We start from the raw sequence: 20,149 nt of genomic DNA on the forward strand, positions 1-20,149 counted from the left end.
CTGTTCCATAAAGATTTGTTACATTTTTTTAATAAATACTTTTATTCAGCAAGAATACATTACATTAATCAAAACTGACAGTAGAGACTTTTACATAAAAAACTCACAGATTCCACAAAAATATTAAGCAGCACCATTAATAATATTTAAGAAATGTTTCTTGAGCACCAAATCAGCATGTTAGAGTGATTTCTGAAAGATCATGTGACACTGAAGACTGGAGTAAATGCAGGCTAAGTGGTTATAAATACATGTATGGCATGGCAACCATCAAAACAGACATTCATGACAGTTGTTCATTATCAAACATCAGAGAGAGAAAGAGAGAAAATAGGCCTATAAACAGATTGTATGAGAAAGGCTAGGCTATATATTGTAATTTCATATGTATGACAAACACATGCAGAATTTGTAAAAACAAAAAAAAAAGATTAGATATCTATTTAATAACATGTAAAAGTTATTTCAGCAAAGCTTTAAATAGCAAACAATCCATTCAGGTATTCCAAGGATTCATGTTTTGTAATTGAGAGAAAAGCAGTTTGATAAGCTTCTTCAGATTCCTCCTTGAGTTTCGTCACTCTTTGGAGAACACCACATATATGCCACTGCAACAGCGAGCCACAGATGTGCAGAACGGAGCGATGAAGATATTGACCACACTCATCCACAGTGACCTCACACAGGGCAGGCAGCTATGAAACACCTGAATACAGGGCATCACACACCTATGGCAAGAGACAGTACTTTTGATTAAAAGTTTTATTCCATTTATGTAACAGATTTCATAAATAATCACCAAAATGAGCGTACCAGATGTGCATACAGGCCAGTAGGGCAAAGAGACACCCACAGAGACATGAGAGCGGAAGCGCACACAGCGCTGTGAGGCAGCGGTAACCCCAGAGCCGTGCGGACTCGAAGCTGATGCTGCTGTACACCCACACGCGGTCATAGCTCTGTGTAGACGCGGGCTCTGCCAAAACATCACTGAACTCTATCTGGTGTCACAATAAAGAGAAAGTTGGTGGCACTTTATTGACGGTCATGTTTATTTCCGGTGTTGGGAAGGTTACTTTGGAAATGTAATAAGTTACAGATTGCAAGTTACCCTATCTAAAATGTAAGCCTAGGCCTAAGTAGTGTAACTATTTCAATTAGGCTACTTTATTAAAGTAATAACTGATTACATTTGATTACTTTTTAATTACTTTTCCAAATTTCTAATGTTTTCAACAGTTAATAATTTTCAAACATGTAAACTAGGCAGGGTTTACCTTACAGTAGTATTCAATATTGATTACTATCACTTTCGCAATCCTTTAATTAAGATTATAATGATTTCATTTTAAAGCACAGCCACCAAAAAATCAGACTTACTTTGAGGTCATTCTGAGGTTAAATACTGATTTAAAACCATAACAAGAAATAGTTTATGGTACTGTTTTTGAAATAAAAATTGTGCATAGCTATAACAGGAAACACTGCCATCTATAATGGCTTGAGAAAAAAAAAAACACTATAAAAAAAGTATATAAAACCCAAATAGGAAATAAAACAGTTATAAACATGTGGCCTAATCTGTGTCCTAAACTCCTTAAAAACTGATGTCTCATATATTAGAGCAGTCATGGTTGTGCTCACCTTCAAGTGTTTGTTGAGGCCACAGGGATCCCTGATCTCACCCTGAGTGAGGGACCAGGTGGAGGAGAACTGTGGGGGAGGAGGCGGAGATGGGTGGATCTTCTTCACATCATCATCTTCATCATCATCATCATCAATATTACACTCCACCAAATACTCGTCTGACATCATATTGACTGCAAAGCAGATCACACTCTTTGTGTCTGTGTGCAATTTCTCACATGCATCAGTGCAGAGCCAAACAATACAGTACCGAGTGGTTTTTTTTAATTGAATAGGTTAGGTTTTTAGCATAACTGTGGGTTAAATGGTTTAGTTCCAGTAGACAAACTACAGCAGTGGTTCTCAACATTTGTGACTGCAAGATATTTGCAAGATACCCCCAAAATATTTCTGATACTTCATATGCTCATTTTCAAACCTTTTATTTACAGAAACTTAGAGTGGCAATATAAATAAAATTGAATAAAATAATAAAAAAATAATTAAATCTTATATTCCCAATAACTGAGTATTGTTCATGGTTTACACTTTTTTTTAATTACCAATTTACATGACTTTTTGTAAATACATTGTTATTATAAATAGCAATAGTTAACCTTGCAATAAAATTTGATATGATTGAGCTTGATATAGATTCATTATAAAAAAATGAAATGACTTTATTTAGAATTTATTAATTATTTTACTTTCCAGGTCTATAAATCAAAACTCTCAATCTCTCCAGGTTGTATGAGGTAGTGAGAACCTGGTTTTTAAGTAAAAAAATGGGCGTTCTTAATAAGATAAATGATTTCAGTATATGTCTTGCTATTTAGCTGATTTTTAATTTTGTTTAGTCTTATTTTCAATTATTTTGAGCCATTATCCATCCACTTTAGAAGTGTGCTGAAGCCTCCTAGTGGGTCCCAGCCCCACTGAACAAAGCACATGTGACAAATATAAACTCAAATCAGACAAGACACACCCTGGCAACTCCTGCTTACTATCATTTACTCATTATAGTATTACATCATATTGTAATGCTACATGTCTACTGAGAAGTGATGAAACTAACTCAACAGTATGGATGTAAATGCAAATGTCAACATCTAACATTTAATTGATCAATTTGTTTAGAAAATTAACTAAAAAGTATTTTGTAATTTGCAATAAAAAAACTGAAAGGCTGAATTAAATTTTTAATAGCAATTAAATATATTATTATTATTATTAAAGTATATATTATTAAATTAAGAATTGCTCATGAATGCTATGCAACATCATTTAAGCCATTATGAATATTTATCACTTACCCTATTCAATAGTCCTGGTCCAAAAATAAACTGTAATTATGTCCAGGTCAATAAAGCAAATTTAGAAAAAGCAACAGTTTTGATCTATCTGACAGACACGATTAATCTCCATAAGTTGTCTTGTTGTCCACATCTAACAGATGAATGTGGCCTATATCAGACTATTACTGGGAAACAGGAGGGGACCGTCTTTCGGTGTGGAGGTGTGACCTCACTCTTTCTGCCTTGTGTTCTTTGCTATAGTCTAATGTGGAGAAGAGTCTGTACCCAGTAAAGAATTAGCAGGCTGAGCGTAGAGTTATTTTGGGGAGAGGAATGGAGAGGGCACCACTGATCAGGTTACGGGACAGGCTAACCCTCCTCACATGCAGCCAGTTTCCTCACATATAATCTCATATTTAAAACAATTAATAATTTATAGTTTTTTTAAGAAAGCATACAGTGGGATTCAAAAATATTCGCTTTAAAATGTCTGTCATTGTATTACACACAGTGTTGTTATTGTTAGGTAATATTAATTTTACTTTAATCATACTGTAAAGCTACTTGCTCATCTGAGTGGTGAGAAGACCCCGTCACTGTATGGAATCAAACATTTCATAAATCAATTTGTTATAACAAAACATGTTATTAAAACAATGCACATAATAAACTGAAAGACACAGAAATAAAGCTGAAATAAAATAAAATGCTATTAGATAGCATTAATGAAAAAATAATGAAAATTGAAGTTGAAAAAAAAAATCACTAAATCTGAAATAAAACGATTTACATTTAAAATGACAAAAACAAATGATATAACAAACTAATAATGAAAACTAAGAATACATATAGATTCTAATTTAAATTATTAATTAATAATATTATTTAATTATTATATAATTAATAATAAGTAACACTGGTTATACAACCCAACTAGCATTTCAAGAGTAATTATTATGCATGAAGAAACACGCGGCAAGCCGACAGTATTTTAGAATCTATATAATTTATTTTGATACTATTGTAATCCACACATCAACGATGACATCATCTACCAGAGACACACACTGCTAAAGGGAATGCATGGGTGATGGGCTGGACGTTGAGGGAGATCAGTGCTAATGTGCAGGAAAAAGGAAGTGAGTGCCATTGTACTTCCTGCGACTTACATGAGCTATTTCACAGTTTGATCTTTTCTCTCTGGCTTCTCTGTTGGACAGTTCCTGAGCTGTTCTGAGTGGCAGTTGTCTTTCCAGTTTTTGTATGTGACAGAGAGAAAATGGAGCCGTAGGGGTAAAAACGGCTACAGAGCTGTGCTTATTTTGGCCGCTCCACCTGTTCCCATGCGAGACCATCCACATCAGTGCGTTTGCATGCATGTGTGCTGGTTCCTTTATGATAGAATGCTTTCTAAAGAATAATCCATTGTACTGCAAATAATTATAAAATAGTAATGCAATTAATTAAATAGCAAATGAAAAGAAAAACTGGAGCATTTTAATATTCATCATGTCGTACCATGAACTATTTGAGCTATGCATATCAAAAAGCAACAAAAAGCATTTAAAACTGAAAAGTAGAAACATCTGAGGGTAACGTTGGCCTTCAAAAATCTCTTGCTACATTCAGGGTGACATGTCTATATCTAAAATAACAATGTGGACTCTGTCTGTCATGGACGTCATTCCCACAATTCACTTGTCCATCTGAATCTCAACACATACGTCATCAGCAGATACTTATGTTTCTCCAAATGAACACAGTCTACACTACAGTCAAAAACGTCAGACACATTGGACATCACTGCGATGAATGATTAGTTAGGAAGAGGGAGATTCTTGAATTAGGATCAGATTAACTGTTGTCAAAGCTAAAACACAAATACATACAACCAATAATAGGATCAATGACTTGGTCTCATGTGAAACAAAACCATATTCACTGTCAACTGAAATCTTTTGAATACACTTTAGTTAATAAGGCGTAAAGAGTACGTTCTGGAAAAATAGATTCATATCTGTGATGAGTTTGCTGTTCCCCCACAACCCTCATACTCAGATTCCCTCGTCTATCATCCCTTCCTCTCCCTCAGTCCTGTTGGTCTTGGGGTTTGAAGAGACCTCTGCTGAGCAGGCCGAAGCCTCCCTTCTTCACTGGAGGTCGAGCAGCAGCGGAGGGTACTGAAGGGACAGATGCAGGAGGAGAGGAGGGAGGAGGGTTCGAACCCGAGGCTTCCAGAGGCGGCTGACGGGACAATAGCTCCTTGAACACTGAGTTCATCTGGCGACTGACCTCCTATGAAAAAGAGAGAAACATTCATTAATACATAAGGACATCAGTTTGGGTTTACAAGTGCTAGCTCTTCAAATTCATGGATTGAAACAAAATAATATTCCCCCCATGTAGGGAAGATATTTTTGGTACTTCTCCTGTAATGACAAAGCTGCTTGTTTTTGTTTCAAAAGTGGCAATATATTAAAATAATTAAATAAAAACGTATTATTAAATTCAGTAATTCCAGACATTTTAAAAACTGAATTTTACTGTAGGTCATGGAGTATTTTTACATTTTTTTTATTAGATTTTTTTCCTGACAAATAATTTTTCAGCAATTTCTACCAGATAAAATATTTATAAAAGAGGCCACAGAGTTATAAAATAAAATATTCTAGAGCCATAACTAGAACTATGTATATTCATCATAGAAATTTCCATGACTTCTTAATATTTTATTTATTTCCATGATTTTCCCAGATCTAGAAATCACATTTTTACCCAGGTTTTGCGAAGACTGTGGGAACCATGCTTCTTAAATAAAAATTACAGTTGTTGAGATATACAAAATAAAACAAAAGAATATGATGTTAGTTCATATCTAGATTTTTAGCTTTTAATGTATATTTTATCTTTTTAATCCATCTCCTTTGAGGCCCCCAACAGTGGGTCCCAGTCTCCTGATTGTGACTCGACTCATTTAAATGATTGTACTTACAAGTGTAGAAATGTGGCCGAAGGGACAATAAGAGATTTGAATACGGTTCAGTAGATAATTCAGATTTCTAAGTGTGTTCATGTAGAACAATTTAGATTCATTTTATAAATTGCCATGACTGTTAAGATTTTAATGACATTTCCATGACTCTCCCAAGTCAGGAAAAAATTATTTAGCAATTTCCTAATAAACCCTGATATGTATTCAAATACAGCATGGACAGGTCAGGTTTGATGCCAGTTATGCCAAATGCCATTTATTATGTGTCTTGTATTTGACTGATGTGCTCAATTTTACATATACACATGAAATTTGAGAGCTACAATAAGAGGGCAAGACTGTCAGTGAATAATGATTTAAATTCTGTTCATATCAAAGTTATCATATGGCAAATTAACATGAATATAGACCATGAGTCATAGGGCCTATTTTTCTGAGGCTTTAAGGTTATTCTATGGTTATTTTTGTTATCTGTCAAGCACTACAGACCTTGTTTACTTGTATGCTTTCACTGTACATGAAGGAGTTCTTCAAGACTCCTCATTCTTAGTAAATGAAAACAGAACTTATCAGTAGAAGAATCAGACCTTGTCAATATGAACTGTCTGTCTGTCTGCTGGTCCTCCAACTGGCCTCAGACCGTCTAAAGTGTGTCTGCGCTCCTGATGACTGAAGAGAAAGAAAGACATAGACAAAGAAGGGAATGAACGGACATCTTTTAATTTTACTGACACTTTTGATCAATATAGTGCATCCTTGCTAAATAAAAGTATTTATTTGCTTAAAAAAATTGTAGAAATTTTGATTTAGCATAAACACTGTTTTTGTCATCTCCAGAATAATTCTGTAAACTCACTGAGGTGGTCATACACTCAGACAACTTCTCATACACAAGATCTTCAGCAGCTGGTGCCATCAAAACGACACTTTCTGTTCTCCTACCCTGAGAATTGGCGTGCAACTGCAGTTGTCTGAGGAGGAAAGAGGAGTCGTCCCTCAGGCACCTGCAGGATCTTCCGGATGGGGCTTCCACTCCCACTGTTGCCTCCACCCACACTGCTGCCTCCGCTGCCTGTCCTCTGCCGTCCGGGCAAAGACGCGCTATCACTGTTCACTCTCATACTGGGGAAGGACAGCAAACACGTTACAGTAAAGATCTCACTGGGCCTGTGACGAACATTCAAGTTTCATTACTATCAGCGGTCTGAGTGAATATACCGAGTGCTGTGTTCAGACAGCTGCTGTTCGTCTGATAGGTTTCCTGTGCTGCCCCCTCTGCTGTCCTCCTTCTTCCCTCGTTCTTTACGCTCTGCCCTGAGGATGAGAAGACAACAAGATGAGGTCACCAATGCTAGTGGTCAGGTTATGACTATCAATATACTGTTTAAGAAGTAAATCAATGTTTATCTATTACGAGTTTCCTTAGTCACATGTCTCTGCAATGGTTTGCTAGACTTAATCTAGAAAACCAATGCATCTAATTTGATGCAAACAAAAAAACAGAGCAGTGAGGAACAGAATTACAGTTCGTTCAATGGCTCTCATAAATAAAACACAAGCAGAATTTCTGTGTAAATCAGTCATAAATCCATTCTTACGTAAATGGTTGCAGTGAATTGAATGTGACAATTTACGTAAGAATGGATTTAAAAATCGTGGTTCTTCTTGCGTTTTATGAATGAGGCCCATGGACTGTACTTCTGTCCCTGACAGTCTTGCTTGTGTCTGTGTCAGTTTAAATATGGCATCTATTCTGAATAAAACTCTATTCATGACAGAACTAAATGATTTATTGAGCTTCTAATCAGTTAGGGTTTCACATGGTTATATAAAAGCAGAATTAGTGCACAAATAATTAATCATCACAGCTGTTTTGGTTTGCAAATTATACTCATTAGCTCTGTTGCAAAACCTAATGAGTTGTCCATAGAGGCAAGATTCATTACTGAGAATATAGATAAAAATAATTGAGTGTAATAGCACACACAAACACTGGGTGAAATAATCTATGTATTTCTATACCTACACTATTGTTCAAAAGTTTCGGCTTGGTAAGATTTTGTTTAAAAAAAGAAGAAGTCTTTTTTAAAGGCTTAGCACTCTTGTGAATGTGCAGAGAGGACTGACACAGAAGAGAAGAAATTGTCGAATAAAGTCATTTTGTATTTTTGGTTTGCACACCTCAAGTATTCTTGTAGCTTCATAACATTAATGATATACCACTGATGTCACATGGACTATTTTAACAATGTCCTTACCACCTTTCTGGGCCTTGAATGTGTCAGTTGCATTGGTGCATTGCAGGGTCAGAAAGCTCTCGGATTTCATTAAACTATCTTAATTTGTGTTGTGAAGATGAACGAAGGTCTCACGGGTTTGGAATGACATGAGGTTTCATTTTTTAGGTGAACTATCCCTCTAAGTCAGGATGTTTTTTGAAACCTTGACTAGGTTTTGAAACAGAGCTACTGTAATTGTAACATCAATGAAATGTTTGAAGGAACCTCATCAAGTTTATAGTGAAGTTTATGTCTCACCCCTCTACCACACTGATGTACTTATGGGGGATCAGGCCTTTCATTCCTCCTGCTTCCCCTCTCCACCAATCAGCAGAGGCCTTGCTGTGTAGTAGGAGGTGGTCACCCTGCTTGAATGACAGCTCGGCTGCAGAGCGTGCAACATAATCAAACATGGCCACAGCCTCACACTCTGCCCATACAATGCACACACACAAAAACAAAATACAAACACAACACAAAGCATAGCAACAAAAACACCACATATGCCAAAATCCAACACAATAGCCACAATGCAACAACAGGACACAAAAACCCAACATGGAATACACATAGGCATATTTAGATAAGCAATTAATTAAAACTTGAAAGGTTTAAAAAAATATATTGGCATTATGTATGTGTTGTGTTTTCCTACCATCCTCACTAGGAAGATGTTCAGCGTCTCCCTCGCCCTCCTCTGTGATGGGCTCACTGGAAAAAGAGGTTGGAGTTACATGAAAGGATAAAAATTCTAGAAAAAACTGCCCAAAGAAATATTTAGCTGGAAAAGAAAATGCTGAATCCAAGATGTAGATGAGTTTGTTTCTTCATCAGAACAGATTTGGATAAATTTAGCATTACATCACTTGCTCACTAATGGATCCTCTGCAGTTAAAGGGTGCCGTCAGAATGAGAGTCCAAACAGTTCATCAAAACTTCACAATAATCCACAAGTAATCCGCATGACTGCAGTTCATCAAATAACATCTTGTGAAGTGAAAAGATTTTTGTAATAAACAAATCCATCATTAAGAGTTTTTAACTTCAAACTGTTGCTTCCAGCTAAAATACTAGTCCTCTATCCATAACATTGCTTTCTCCAGTCATCCAAAACAGTTCTAATCGAAACAAATATATTGGTGGATTTTGATGTGAGAGGACAAAGGGGGATGGACTTCTTCACTGGATGAAGTGTTATTATGGATTATGGACTTGTGGTTTGGCCAGAAAAGATGGTTTAAAGTCAACTTCAAAACTTCAAAAGATGTTAATTCATATGGATTGGAGTTGTGTGGATTATTTGTAATGTTTTTATCAGCTGTTTGGACATTCACTCCAGATGACTGACCAGTGAGCAAGTGAATTCTAGTGTAGTGTAATTCTAATTTTAGAATAATTCTAATTTTAGTGTAATTCTAAATTTCTCCAAATCTGTTCTGATGAAGAAACGAACACTCTTCTTTGATGACTTGAAAGGGGAGTACATTTTTAGCAAATTTTCATTTTGGGGTGAACTAATCTTCGAAAATTAAGATTTTAGAGCTTGGCTGTTTTCAGAGAGAATCGTAAAGCTGTATCTTTCTTTTATAAATATGGTCAAACTAAAGACTCTTTGGAGATATGAAGGATGCAATACTACTCTATAGGTACTCGAGATGAACATGAGATTGGGTGAAACTGTGCGTTAAGACTCACCAGTACTCCTGCTCTAGAGTCATGCATTTCTCATAGACGGGGCCCGGGAGTTCGGACGGCCCAGGGAAAATGCTCTCATGATGGATGATCATGGTCTTAACAAGGTCATTGATCTGAGGTGCCAGTGTCACTTCATCAGTACCCATATCCACCCCTCTGAGCAGACTGGGCCCGAAGCACACGGCCAGGTTATACGGCAGCATCATGTTCTCATCACTGTACTGAGAGACACTGAAAAGACAACAAAACAGGTTACGAACTGTATCACTGACCACCTTAATCAGGTTTAGAATGATTACAAAGGCCTTTAAAAAAGAGAGCAGGACTCACTGATGAAGGAAGGCGAAGAGATATCGCATCACTATGATGACGGGTCTAGGGAAGGACGACACTACTGTCTTTATCTGCGCTACTTTTTCTGTCATGTTTTCCATCTCTGAGAAAGACACAGAGTTGACAGAAATTAGTCAACACACTGGATTTAAGACTTTAAAAAACAGTAACTAATTAAATTAACTAGATCGGATATACACTGCCATTCAAAAGTTTGAGGTTAGTAAGTTTTTTAATGTTTTTGAAAGAGGTATTTTATGTTTACCATGTCTGAATGTATTTGATCATAAAATACAGTAACAACAGCAATACTGTATTTTAATTACAATTTAAAATAACTGTTTTACATTTTTATATAATTCAAAATGTAATTTATTCTTTGTGATGGTAAAGCTAAAAGTCTTCAGTGTCACATGATCCTTCAGTAAATAATTATAATATGCTGATTTATTGCTCAAGAAACTAGTATTATTATTATTATCATCATCAATGTTGAAAACAGCTGTGCTGCTTAATATTTTTTCAGGATTTTTGAAATGGATATAAAGAGATCTGCATTTATTTGAAATATAATTTTTTTATATTTCAATTTAGTTACTTTTGATCAATGTAATGGGTCCATACGGAATAAAAGTAATCAAATTTATTTTTAAAATATTCTCGACTCCATACTTTTGAACAGTATTACCTTATGACTATTTGACTAACATTCACTGCAAATCAATGCCACTGAAAAGTAACATTCTGAGAAATGCCCAAGCATTATTTGCTTGCAGATGTTGAACTAGATGTCACTATGGTTTGATATGTTGTTACCTAATGCAAATTAAATGTCCAAATACTGTTTTGGGTGACTGAAAGTGCACACAATCACACAGAAGCAGAGAGAACACATGAAAGGGATCTTACGGACACACTCCATGAGCTGGCTAAAGCTCTCCTCAGGGAATAGAGGTTTCTCTAGACCTCTGAAATAGAGCTTCAGAACCCCTGCCACCGAATCAATGTCACTCTCGCTGTCAGTGAGCGGGTCCTCTGCTGCAAAACCAAAAAACATCAACAACAAAAAAACAACAACAACAGAAGAACAGTCAGAGAGACAGAAAAAATGGCATATTGGTTTATAAATACAATTAATATTTATATATTTTTAAATATTGTATGATAATATATACTACTATTCAAAATGTTGGAGTTGGTAAGATTTTAAGCTTTTTTGGAAGAAGTCCCTTATGCTCACCAAGGCTGCATTTATTTGCATTTCTAACAAATGCAGTAAACCAGTAATATTGAAGTATTATTACAATTTAAAACATATTTATATAAATAATTTAATAAATTTCTGTGAAAGCAATGTTGAATTTTCAGCAGCCTTTACTCCAGTCTTCTGTGTCACATGATTGTTCAGAAATCATTCTCATATGTGACCCTGGAGCACAAAACCAGTCTTAAGTCGCTGGGGTATATTTGCTGCAATAGCCAAAAATACATTGTATGGGTAAAAATAATCAATTTTCTTTTATGCCAAAAATCATTAGGATGTTAAGTAAAGATCATGTTCCATGAAGATATTTTATAAATACTGTAAATATATCAAAACTTAATTTTTGATTAGTAATATGCATAGCTAAGAACTTCATTTGGACAACTTTAAAGGCGATTTTCTCAATATTTAGATTTTTTGCACCCTCAGATTCCAGATTTTCAAATAGTTGTATCTCAGCCAAATATTGTCCGATCCTAACAAACTATACATCAATGGAAATACATTCAGATGATGTATAAATCTCAATTTAGAAAAATTGACACTTAAGACTGGTTTTGTGGTCCAGGGTCACATATGCTGATTTTCAAATGTATACTTCTTGGTACAAATTTATGTTAATACACCTGTATTCATCGATTTGAGCATGACTGTACCTCTTTCAAAGGCATCCCTGATATGATTAACTTCAGTCTGTGATCCAGGAACTCTAAAAATGCCTTCATGATGCAAACCTGTTTTAAAAAAGCATCGCATTTATATTCACACACGCACAAAAACACTCAGTCCTTATGTATTATGTTTCATTATGTTTAAAACCTTTTTAATGTGGAATGCTATAATAAGGCATTGTCTTGCAATTAACAGTTTTACCGTGCAGGTTGATGAAGCGAATGCAGCTCTCCACCACCAGGGGGATCTGTTGCCCAGAGCTCTGACAGAAAGAATCAAGGGAAATTGGAAAACATTATTATGCACATCTGAAAAGGACTAGAGTTGTATAGAGATCATGAAAGAAATAAAACAAATATACATATGAAATACAGTGAACAAAGATAGAGACAAAGAGTGCAGAAGGCGCAGAAATAAATTTGCCCACACAAACAGATGCACACAGATGCATGCATGACAGGGGAAACAGCTGTACCTGTGTCCTCGACATTCGTCTCCTCCTTCTACAGTCACAGGCAGCCAAGCAAGGAAAGAGAGAGACAGGAGGGACGTATAAAGTATATTGTGTGGCATGACCAGAAGGAGTGTAACATGAAAAATGGGGAGAGAATAGCAAACAAAAGCAGTCAGAAAAAAGAAGAGAAAAACCAGGGTGAGGGAGAAAGACAAAAGCAGAGAACAAGGAGTTTAGATGAAAAGCAACATGTCAGGGATACGGTTTTAATTTAGATCTGGCTAGATGGGAATAATATGCTTAAAGACTGCATTAAATCAAAATGAGATTAGTCCATGCATTCTTATTTATATGCTAGTGTACTCTAGGACACTGACAAAATACAATTTTAGCAGATAAATAAACTACTGTTCAAAAGTTTGGGGTCAAAGTTCTTTTTTTTTTTAAAAGAAATTGATAGCTTTATTAAGCATTGATGCATATATATTGATCAAAAGTGAATGCTTTGTAACAAATTGTATTATTTCTAATGCTGTTCATCTCATTTACAATAAATAAATAAAACAGAACAACTGTTTTCAACATTGAGAATAATTAAAAATGTTTGTGAACAGATCAGCATATTAGAATAATATCTGAAGGGTCCTGTAACACTGGGAAAGTCGTGGCCTAATGGGAAGTCTCGTAATCCAAAGGTTGCGGGTTCGAGCCTCGGGCCGGCAGGGATTGTAGGTGGGGGGGGAGTGAATGTCCAGCGCTCTCTCCACCCTCAATACCACGACTGAGGTGCCCTTGAGCAAGGCACTGAACCCCCAACTGCTCCCCGGGCGCCGCAGCATAAATGGCTGCCCACTGCTCCGGGTGTGTGTTCACAGTGTGTGTGTGTGTGTGTGTTCACTGCTGTGTGTGTGCACTTTGGATGGGTTAAATGCAGAGCACAAATTCCGAGTATGGGTCACCATACTTGGCCGTATGTCACTTCACTTTCACTTTCACTGAAGACTGGAGTAATAGTATTGTTATAATATTTCATTATTTTGGTCAAATTAAGGCATCCTTGGTGAGCATAAGAGACTTCCTTCAAAAAAAAAACCTTACCAACCCCAGACTTTTGACAGTTGCGTACATTTAAATTTTTAACCTTTTTCTTACAGGAAGCAGACTTGATGACTCATATTGCACTACACAGATTTTCGTCCAATCAATTCTCTCTAGAATAAGAAAGTCCCTCCCCAAAAAGCACGTCACTTTTTATTTATTTGTTTTTTTTAAAGGAACACTTTCTTGAACATATCTCACCCAAACTATAGGACACAAAACTATGCTCGTTACAAAATTTAGGATCTTTTAGTGTCAGAAACAACATGTTAGCGTGTTAACTCAATGCCAGCCATGATTCTAAATCAGATTTCAATCCACTTAGCCAGAAAAATGTCCATTTTACTGGGCTGCACCCATTGATCAACCAATCGAGACAAAAAAAAAAAAGGTGTTGTTGGCAAAGCAGTTCTGTGGCCCTGACTGCATTATCCAATTATTAGCGGTGTAACGAGAGTGCACATCTCATAGATTTACTGTCCACTTAAGATGAAGAGATACACCAGCCATTGCTAATGCAGGATGCAGAAGACACTGTTAGACACTCCACCACAATAGAATAAAAGTGAGAGAATGGAAGTGAGTGGACGAGAGGAGAAGGAAGTCGTTTCTCAAGGCGCAGAGAGCCAGATGGCAGAGCAGTGCTCTACAGGCCTGAGCTCCCAGGAATAGAGAGGGACAGAGAGAGACACGGTGGGAATCTCAGAGAACAGAGAGCACCCTGCTGAAACCACTAGCATGACTGCTCATCAGCATATGCTGTCTGGTGGATGCTGGCATCCCCAGTAGGCTTCTTAAATAGCTTAACCAGACCAGCTTCACCCAGAAAGACCATGCTGGTTGACCTATTTGACCTTCAATGGTTGCTATATTCAGATCCAACATTAATCACCCTTGACTAGCATTGAAATGGAAAGCTGACATGAAAGTTCAAGCAGAGAAAACAGTGACTTGAGTGTGACATTGATTTTGAATGTTTTTTATTGCTTTTTAAATTCACTTGTCACACCGCAAGACTACTTAAGTGAACTGCAAAAAAAATTAAATGTTGATTTAAAATGACATAAAAATGTTTAAAATGTTTATTGGTAAAATGTTTAATAATTGGGATTTAAATATTTTAAAAAGAGGTATCTTATGCTCACCAAAGCTGCATTTATTTGATCAAAAACAATGGTATTGTGAAATATTATTACAAATTACAATAACTATTTTCTCTTTTAATATATTTTAGAATGCAATTTATTCCTGTGATTGAGTTATTTATTATAATTAATATTATTATTATTATTCAGCAAGGATGCATTACATTGATAAACAGTGACAGTAAAAACATTTTTAATGTTACAATCTGTTATTTCAAATGAATGCAGTTCTTTTGAACTTTCTATTAAATCAAAGAATGATGAAAAAATAAATTATTAAGCAGCAAAAACTGTTTTCAACATTACAAAAAATATTATGAATAATAACTGAGCAACAAATAAGCATTTTAGAATGATTTGTGAAGGTTCATGTCACAATGGAGACTGGAGTAATGGTGCTAAAAATTAAATTTGCCATCACATTAAAAAAACATATGAAAACAGCAAAACAGATATTTTGAGACAATATTACTGTTTTTACTGTATTTTTGACCAAATAAATGCAGCCTTAAGTTAAAACTTAACTGGTAGTGTAATTTGTTCCTTAGACATTTATATTTAACTTTATTTAAAAGTTTCTTGTGCACATTATTTGTCAACCACCCAAGTGCATGCTGGTCCAAGCTGGTCTTTTTAGCAGGGTGGATTGTTGGTGGTCTTCAAAGGACACTGCTAATGAGCCAAGGACATCAAGTGCAGATAAGCTAGACAGCAAGCGTGAAACCTCTTAGATGGTGCAGAATTTAGTGGGTATTATACACAAGCTGTTATGACCTCTATGCTTTAACAGCTAGGGTATGCGCTCAAAAAAAATCGAAAGTGTGAAGTCTGGAGTTCCCCATCGCTATCAGAGAGCCACAGCTTGAAAGTGCTCTGAGCCTTATTCTTAGTTTGTAAAACACTTTATCAGCAGAGCAAATGAGAGTTAATCAAAGGAGGCATCATATGTGGCTAATAAAATCCCATATGCTTCTCTATAAGCCACATGTGTAATTTTAAAAACAAATACAGGGAGCTCCACCAATCACACAGAAATAGAAAAAGTGACAAAAGAGCACAAGAGCAACAACCCACTCCCATCATGATTATATAAGATGTAATGCACTTACACTCTCACTAAACTACTTACGGTATAATATTCATATTAAAATATTTAATAGACTAAATTATATCAAATTAATATGCGTACGTGTATTTTATATTACATTATAATTCTATACAATTGACATATGCATGTATATAAACATATACACACATATTTAATTATTTTATTTAATTAGTCAGTAATTTATTTATATTAACATTTACACATTTTAATCCCAATGGAGAAAACAAGGGAAAAATTCCAGAACCAATGAAAATTCCAGATCTACTGAAAAACTGTCACTGTTGGGCTCTTTTGGCTGTAGTTTCAATGAGAAACAAGATATGCAATAAATACTAGCATCACAAAGCATTTCACTGAGGAAGAGGCTTGGATAAGGATTCAAACCATGACTGCGGTGGATTTTATGAGCACAAACATGCACAAAAATATGCATGCCTCCACTCACACACAGACACACACAGGTGAACACACATTTTTGTTGGCTAGCACATGGATTACCAGGCTGCACAGATGCCTGGAGAGGAAACTGTGAGCGCGTCTGTCTCACCCGATTTAATAAGCAGCCATGTCACTTTATGGAAATAATGTAGCATGTCATTTCAAATAAGATTCGGTAACACAATCATGCAAACCGTGCCAATGCCTCTAATCTTACTAGCGGAGCATAAAGTGATCACATTATCTCCAAATATGTTATTAATATCTAACATTCACCTTCCAGATTTGCAACCCGACGGGTCAAACCAAAACTTGATTCACAAATAATCATTAAGAGGCCACATTAATAAACCAGATGCGTTATTGTGTCACAAGCCATAATCAGACAAAGGGGAAGCCATGCTTTAAGCCATACCAGAAGTGTACAAATGCAACACACATGACCAGAAGCACAATGTGATAAGGAAGCCATGGAGGGAATGAAGTTAGAGGAACACAGCAAGAAAATTACAGAAATCTGTCTGTAACAGATCAGAGGGCTGTCAGCCGCAGGGCTATACCTGAATGAAGGAGAGCATGTCTCCTGAGAAGAGTTTGTGGTTGTACTGGGAGCAGGGCCTGGCTTTCCGCACACGCACTGCCCTACCAGGCTGCATTCTAGGAAATATATACACCGGCACTCCACTGTGACACTATGGCATAGGTGTACTCATGCAAACATGCTAACATAACAGTAATTCACACAGAACAGACAACAACACAACAGAAACGTACTCTAGAGCATGCACACAGTTTTGGGTCAATACACACTCTATTTATCCCACAATGAGATGTTTTAGCCACATTATGATTCTTTCGAACATTCAAGTCATTTAAACTGATCGTTTAGCCGTGTTCATTTCTGCTGAACACGCAAAGACCGTCGGCCAGCAAACAAGAGCAGATGTTTGCTGGATTGCGGCCAATGTTTTCAGCACATGACTGTGTGAACAGCATATAGTCACAGAGAGACAGATGGGATGGGAGACGTACCTGGAGGGATCGCTATCAATGGCCTCAGCTGCAAAAGAGACAGAGGGAAAATAAGGATAACGGTTAAATAGACAGTTACTCCATCACATAGTTTCCACCAAAGTACTATAGTTACTAAAGTCACTGTTGCTTCATTAAAACTGTTGCAACTTTTATTGTGATCAGGCATCTTACACAATCATACCCTATATTTTATTACACAGTGACAAACTTCTTTCACACATGCTTTTTTTTCATTCTTGGTTGAAGAGTTGGTTAGTTACCTTTCTGTATGGCCTCTTTAACTAGGTCATGCTTGACTTGGAGTTTCGAGATCAGAGAGCTGCCACTTACATGCTCCTTCACTTTCTGAAAAAAAAAGCATTGAATACATGCATGACTATGTTATTGTTTGCCATCAAGGTATTAACTTTTCTGCTGTAAGATTCGCATGAACATTATGTGAACAAAAGTATAACTACCATTTAAAGGTTTGAGGTTGGTAAGATTTTTTTTATGTTTTTGAAAAAAGCATTCTATGCTCACTGCATTTATTTTATTAAAAAATACAGTAAAAATAGTGAAATATTATTACAATTTAAAGTACTTGATGTTTATTTGAACATATTTTAAATAATCATTTATTCCTGGTGATGCAAAGCTGAATTTTTAGCATCGTTACTATAGTCTTCAGTGTCACATGATCCTTCAGAAATCATTCTAATGTGCTGATTTGATGCTTAAGAAACATTTCTTATTATTAATGTTGAAAACAGTTATGCTGCTGAATATTTCTGTGGAAACCATGATAGATTTGACGAATAGAAAGTTCAAAAGAACAATTTATTTGAAATAGAAATCTTTACTGTTCTTACGGTCACGTCTTTAATGAATAGTAGGGGGTGCCTACATATTTTTGGTCATTAAGCACAGCAAATCAGAAGAAGAGGAGGAGATCTTACCGTGAAGTAGAAGGTCTCTGTGTCCTGTTGATTGGCTCTGCGTTTGGCGAGGCTGGGTTTGGTTCCTGTGCTGTCACCTGTGCTCTCCACTGATGGGGTGGCCGGGGCATCAGGGGTGGGGTTGCAGTCATCATCACAGACGCTCTCCAGAAGGTTTGAGAGTGTTGTCTTAAGTGTCTTACTGATCTGAAGGAATTTCACAGGTTTGAGATACAGTATATGAGTATCAAAAAGGGGTTGATCACAAATCCACTTGAAATACTGAGCATCAGAGAGATGCACAGTACTGCTATGAGCATCTCTGAAGGAGTGCACAAAAATAAAGAGTGTGGAACAGATTTTACCTCCTCAGTTTCCAAGGTAACAGATGCCAGTCTGGACTGAAGCTGCTGAAATCTGGTCTCGAGCTCATACCTCACCTGACCGTCTGCGCTCACCTCACACACCTGTCACATACACCAGATGTTTTTATTATACATAATGATGTCCTCTCATGATGGCCACTGTGTTAAGATCACATGACCAGCTGAATGCCACTTATTTTTTCTTTGTAGCCCCCTTATAATCAGACCTTTTAAGTTGGCAAAAAAATATCATAGGCAACAACAATTGGTGGTCAGCATAAAGTCCTAGACCAGTGAAAACATAAACAAAAAAATACTTACTTGTGCCATTAAGTTAGGTTGATTTATATTAATCAAATTTATATTGTACATAAACAATAGATTTAATAGATTTTTATTTCAGAATATATTCATTTATAATACACCACCACCCAAGAGTTTGGAAGCTTGGAAAGATTTTTTAAATGTTTTTGAAAAAAAGCTCTCTTATCCTCACGAAGGCTGCATTTATTTGGCCACAAATAAACTATAAAAACAGTAGTATTGTGAAATGTTTTGACAATTTAAAATAAATGTTTACAGTTTTAATATATTTTTAAAGTGTAATTTATTCATGTGATGGCAAAGCTAAATTTTCAACATCATGACTCTAGTCTTCTGTGTCACAAGATTCTTCAGAAATCATTCTAATATGCTGATTTGCTGCTCAAGACACATTTATTATTAGGATCAATGGAGGATTTTTCATGAATAGAAATTTTGAAAGAACAGCATTTTTTTTTAAAAAAGGATTTACTTGCATTAAACTTTTGAATGGTAGTGTATATAAAATCAAACCTGTGTTGCATTAAAACATAAAATTTTATTTATTAATACATTATATTATGATTTTACACACTATGACACCAAACTATTTCAAGGATTCCATTCATTCAAGAGCCATTGAAAACCCTACTAAATGCAGATGCATTACCTGGTCTCCTTCGTGGGGCTGGTGCTGAAAGCGGAAGGGCAGACAGAATGCTGTGTTGTGGGCCTGAAGCAGAGCATCTCTATCCTGGCCCTGGTTGAGTCCAGTCACCGCTGTGTCTAGCTGCTGAAGGCCATTTTTCATATTCTGGACGGTTCGGTTTCTGTTGGCGAGGTAACCACGTATAACCCGAGACACAGACAGGTGGTACCCCAGATCTGTGCACTGCATTCAACATCAGCCAGATGGCGAGACAAAGACAAAAAGAGAAAAATACAGTCATTGTTTGAACAAACATGACTGTTCTGATTCACACTCACTGACTAAACTACTGTGATGTTCTTGACTTGACATGTTCTACAATGTGCCTCTGGCAGAGGGAATAACAAACCATCAGACACTTTTGAGATCTGACTTGAGAACTGAAGATATTAATGCCACAAAAGATGTACAGTACCAGTCA

General features: G+C 36.2%; 2 protein-coding genes across 7 annotated transcripts in view; both read right to left on the reverse strand.

Annotated features, from left to right (window-relative positions):
* The window catches only part of LOC306859837 (SLIT-ROBO Rho GTPase-activating protein 3-like), a 44,714-nt gene that overhangs the window by 4,743 nt on the left and 19,822 nt on the right, over positions 1 to 20,149 (reverse strand). Inside the window, exons 8-24 of one of the 6 annotated variants that reach the window (XR_013783333.1) lie at positions 19,690 to 19,911; positions 18,717 to 18,818; positions 18,373 to 18,558; positions 17,695 to 17,779; positions 17,432 to 17,459; positions 16,960 to 17,056; positions 12,358 to 12,418; positions 12,141 to 12,218; positions 11,130 to 11,258; positions 10,218 to 10,323; positions 9,888 to 10,118; positions 8,848 to 8,903; positions 8,451 to 8,622; positions 7,132 to 7,227; positions 6,856 to 7,035; positions 6,501 to 6,582; positions 4,557 to 5,216 (exon numbers count right to left, since the gene is read on the reverse strand). Coding sequence is in view for 4 of the 6 variants with exons in the window: in XM_079401169.1 (XP_079257295.1) it covers positions 5,010 to 5,216; positions 6,501 to 6,582; positions 6,856 to 7,035; positions 7,132 to 7,227; positions 8,451 to 8,622; positions 8,848 to 8,903; positions 9,888 to 10,118; positions 10,218 to 10,323; positions 11,130 to 11,258; positions 12,141 to 12,218; positions 12,358 to 12,418; positions 16,960 to 17,056; positions 17,432 to 17,459; positions 17,695 to 17,779; positions 18,373 to 18,558; positions 18,717 to 18,818; positions 19,690 to 19,911 (2,118 nt within the window). In the remaining 2 variants the exon portion in view is untranslated. Of the gene's footprint in view, positions 1 to 3,907; positions 5,217 to 6,500; positions 6,583 to 6,855; positions 7,036 to 7,131; positions 7,228 to 8,450; positions 8,623 to 8,847; positions 8,904 to 9,887; positions 10,119 to 10,217; positions 10,324 to 11,129; positions 11,259 to 12,140; positions 12,219 to 12,357; positions 12,419 to 12,631; positions 12,660 to 16,959; positions 17,057 to 17,431; positions 17,460 to 17,694; positions 17,780 to 18,372; positions 18,559 to 18,716; positions 18,819 to 19,689; positions 19,912 to 20,149 lie in introns of those variants that run through there. The other 5 variants (XR_013783334.1, XM_079401170.1, XM_079401172.1 and 2 more) reach the window with 5 other exon arrangements.
* cav4b (caveolin 4b) lies at positions 578 to 1,815 on the reverse strand (the record flags this gene model as incomplete). Its single annotated transcript, XM_079400768.1, has 3 exons — positions 578 to 728; positions 814 to 1,001; positions 1,645 to 1,815. The coding sequence occupies 3 exons, from the start codon at positions 1,813 to 1,815 to the stop codon at positions 578 to 580; spliced, it is 510 nt and encodes a 169-aa protein (XP_079256894.1).

Source organism: Barbus barbus (genome assembly GCF_936440315.1).
Source record: "Barbus barbus genome assembly, chromosome: 40".
NCBI lineage: Eukaryota > Metazoa > Chordata > Actinopteri > Cypriniformes > Cyprinidae > Barbus > Barbus barbus.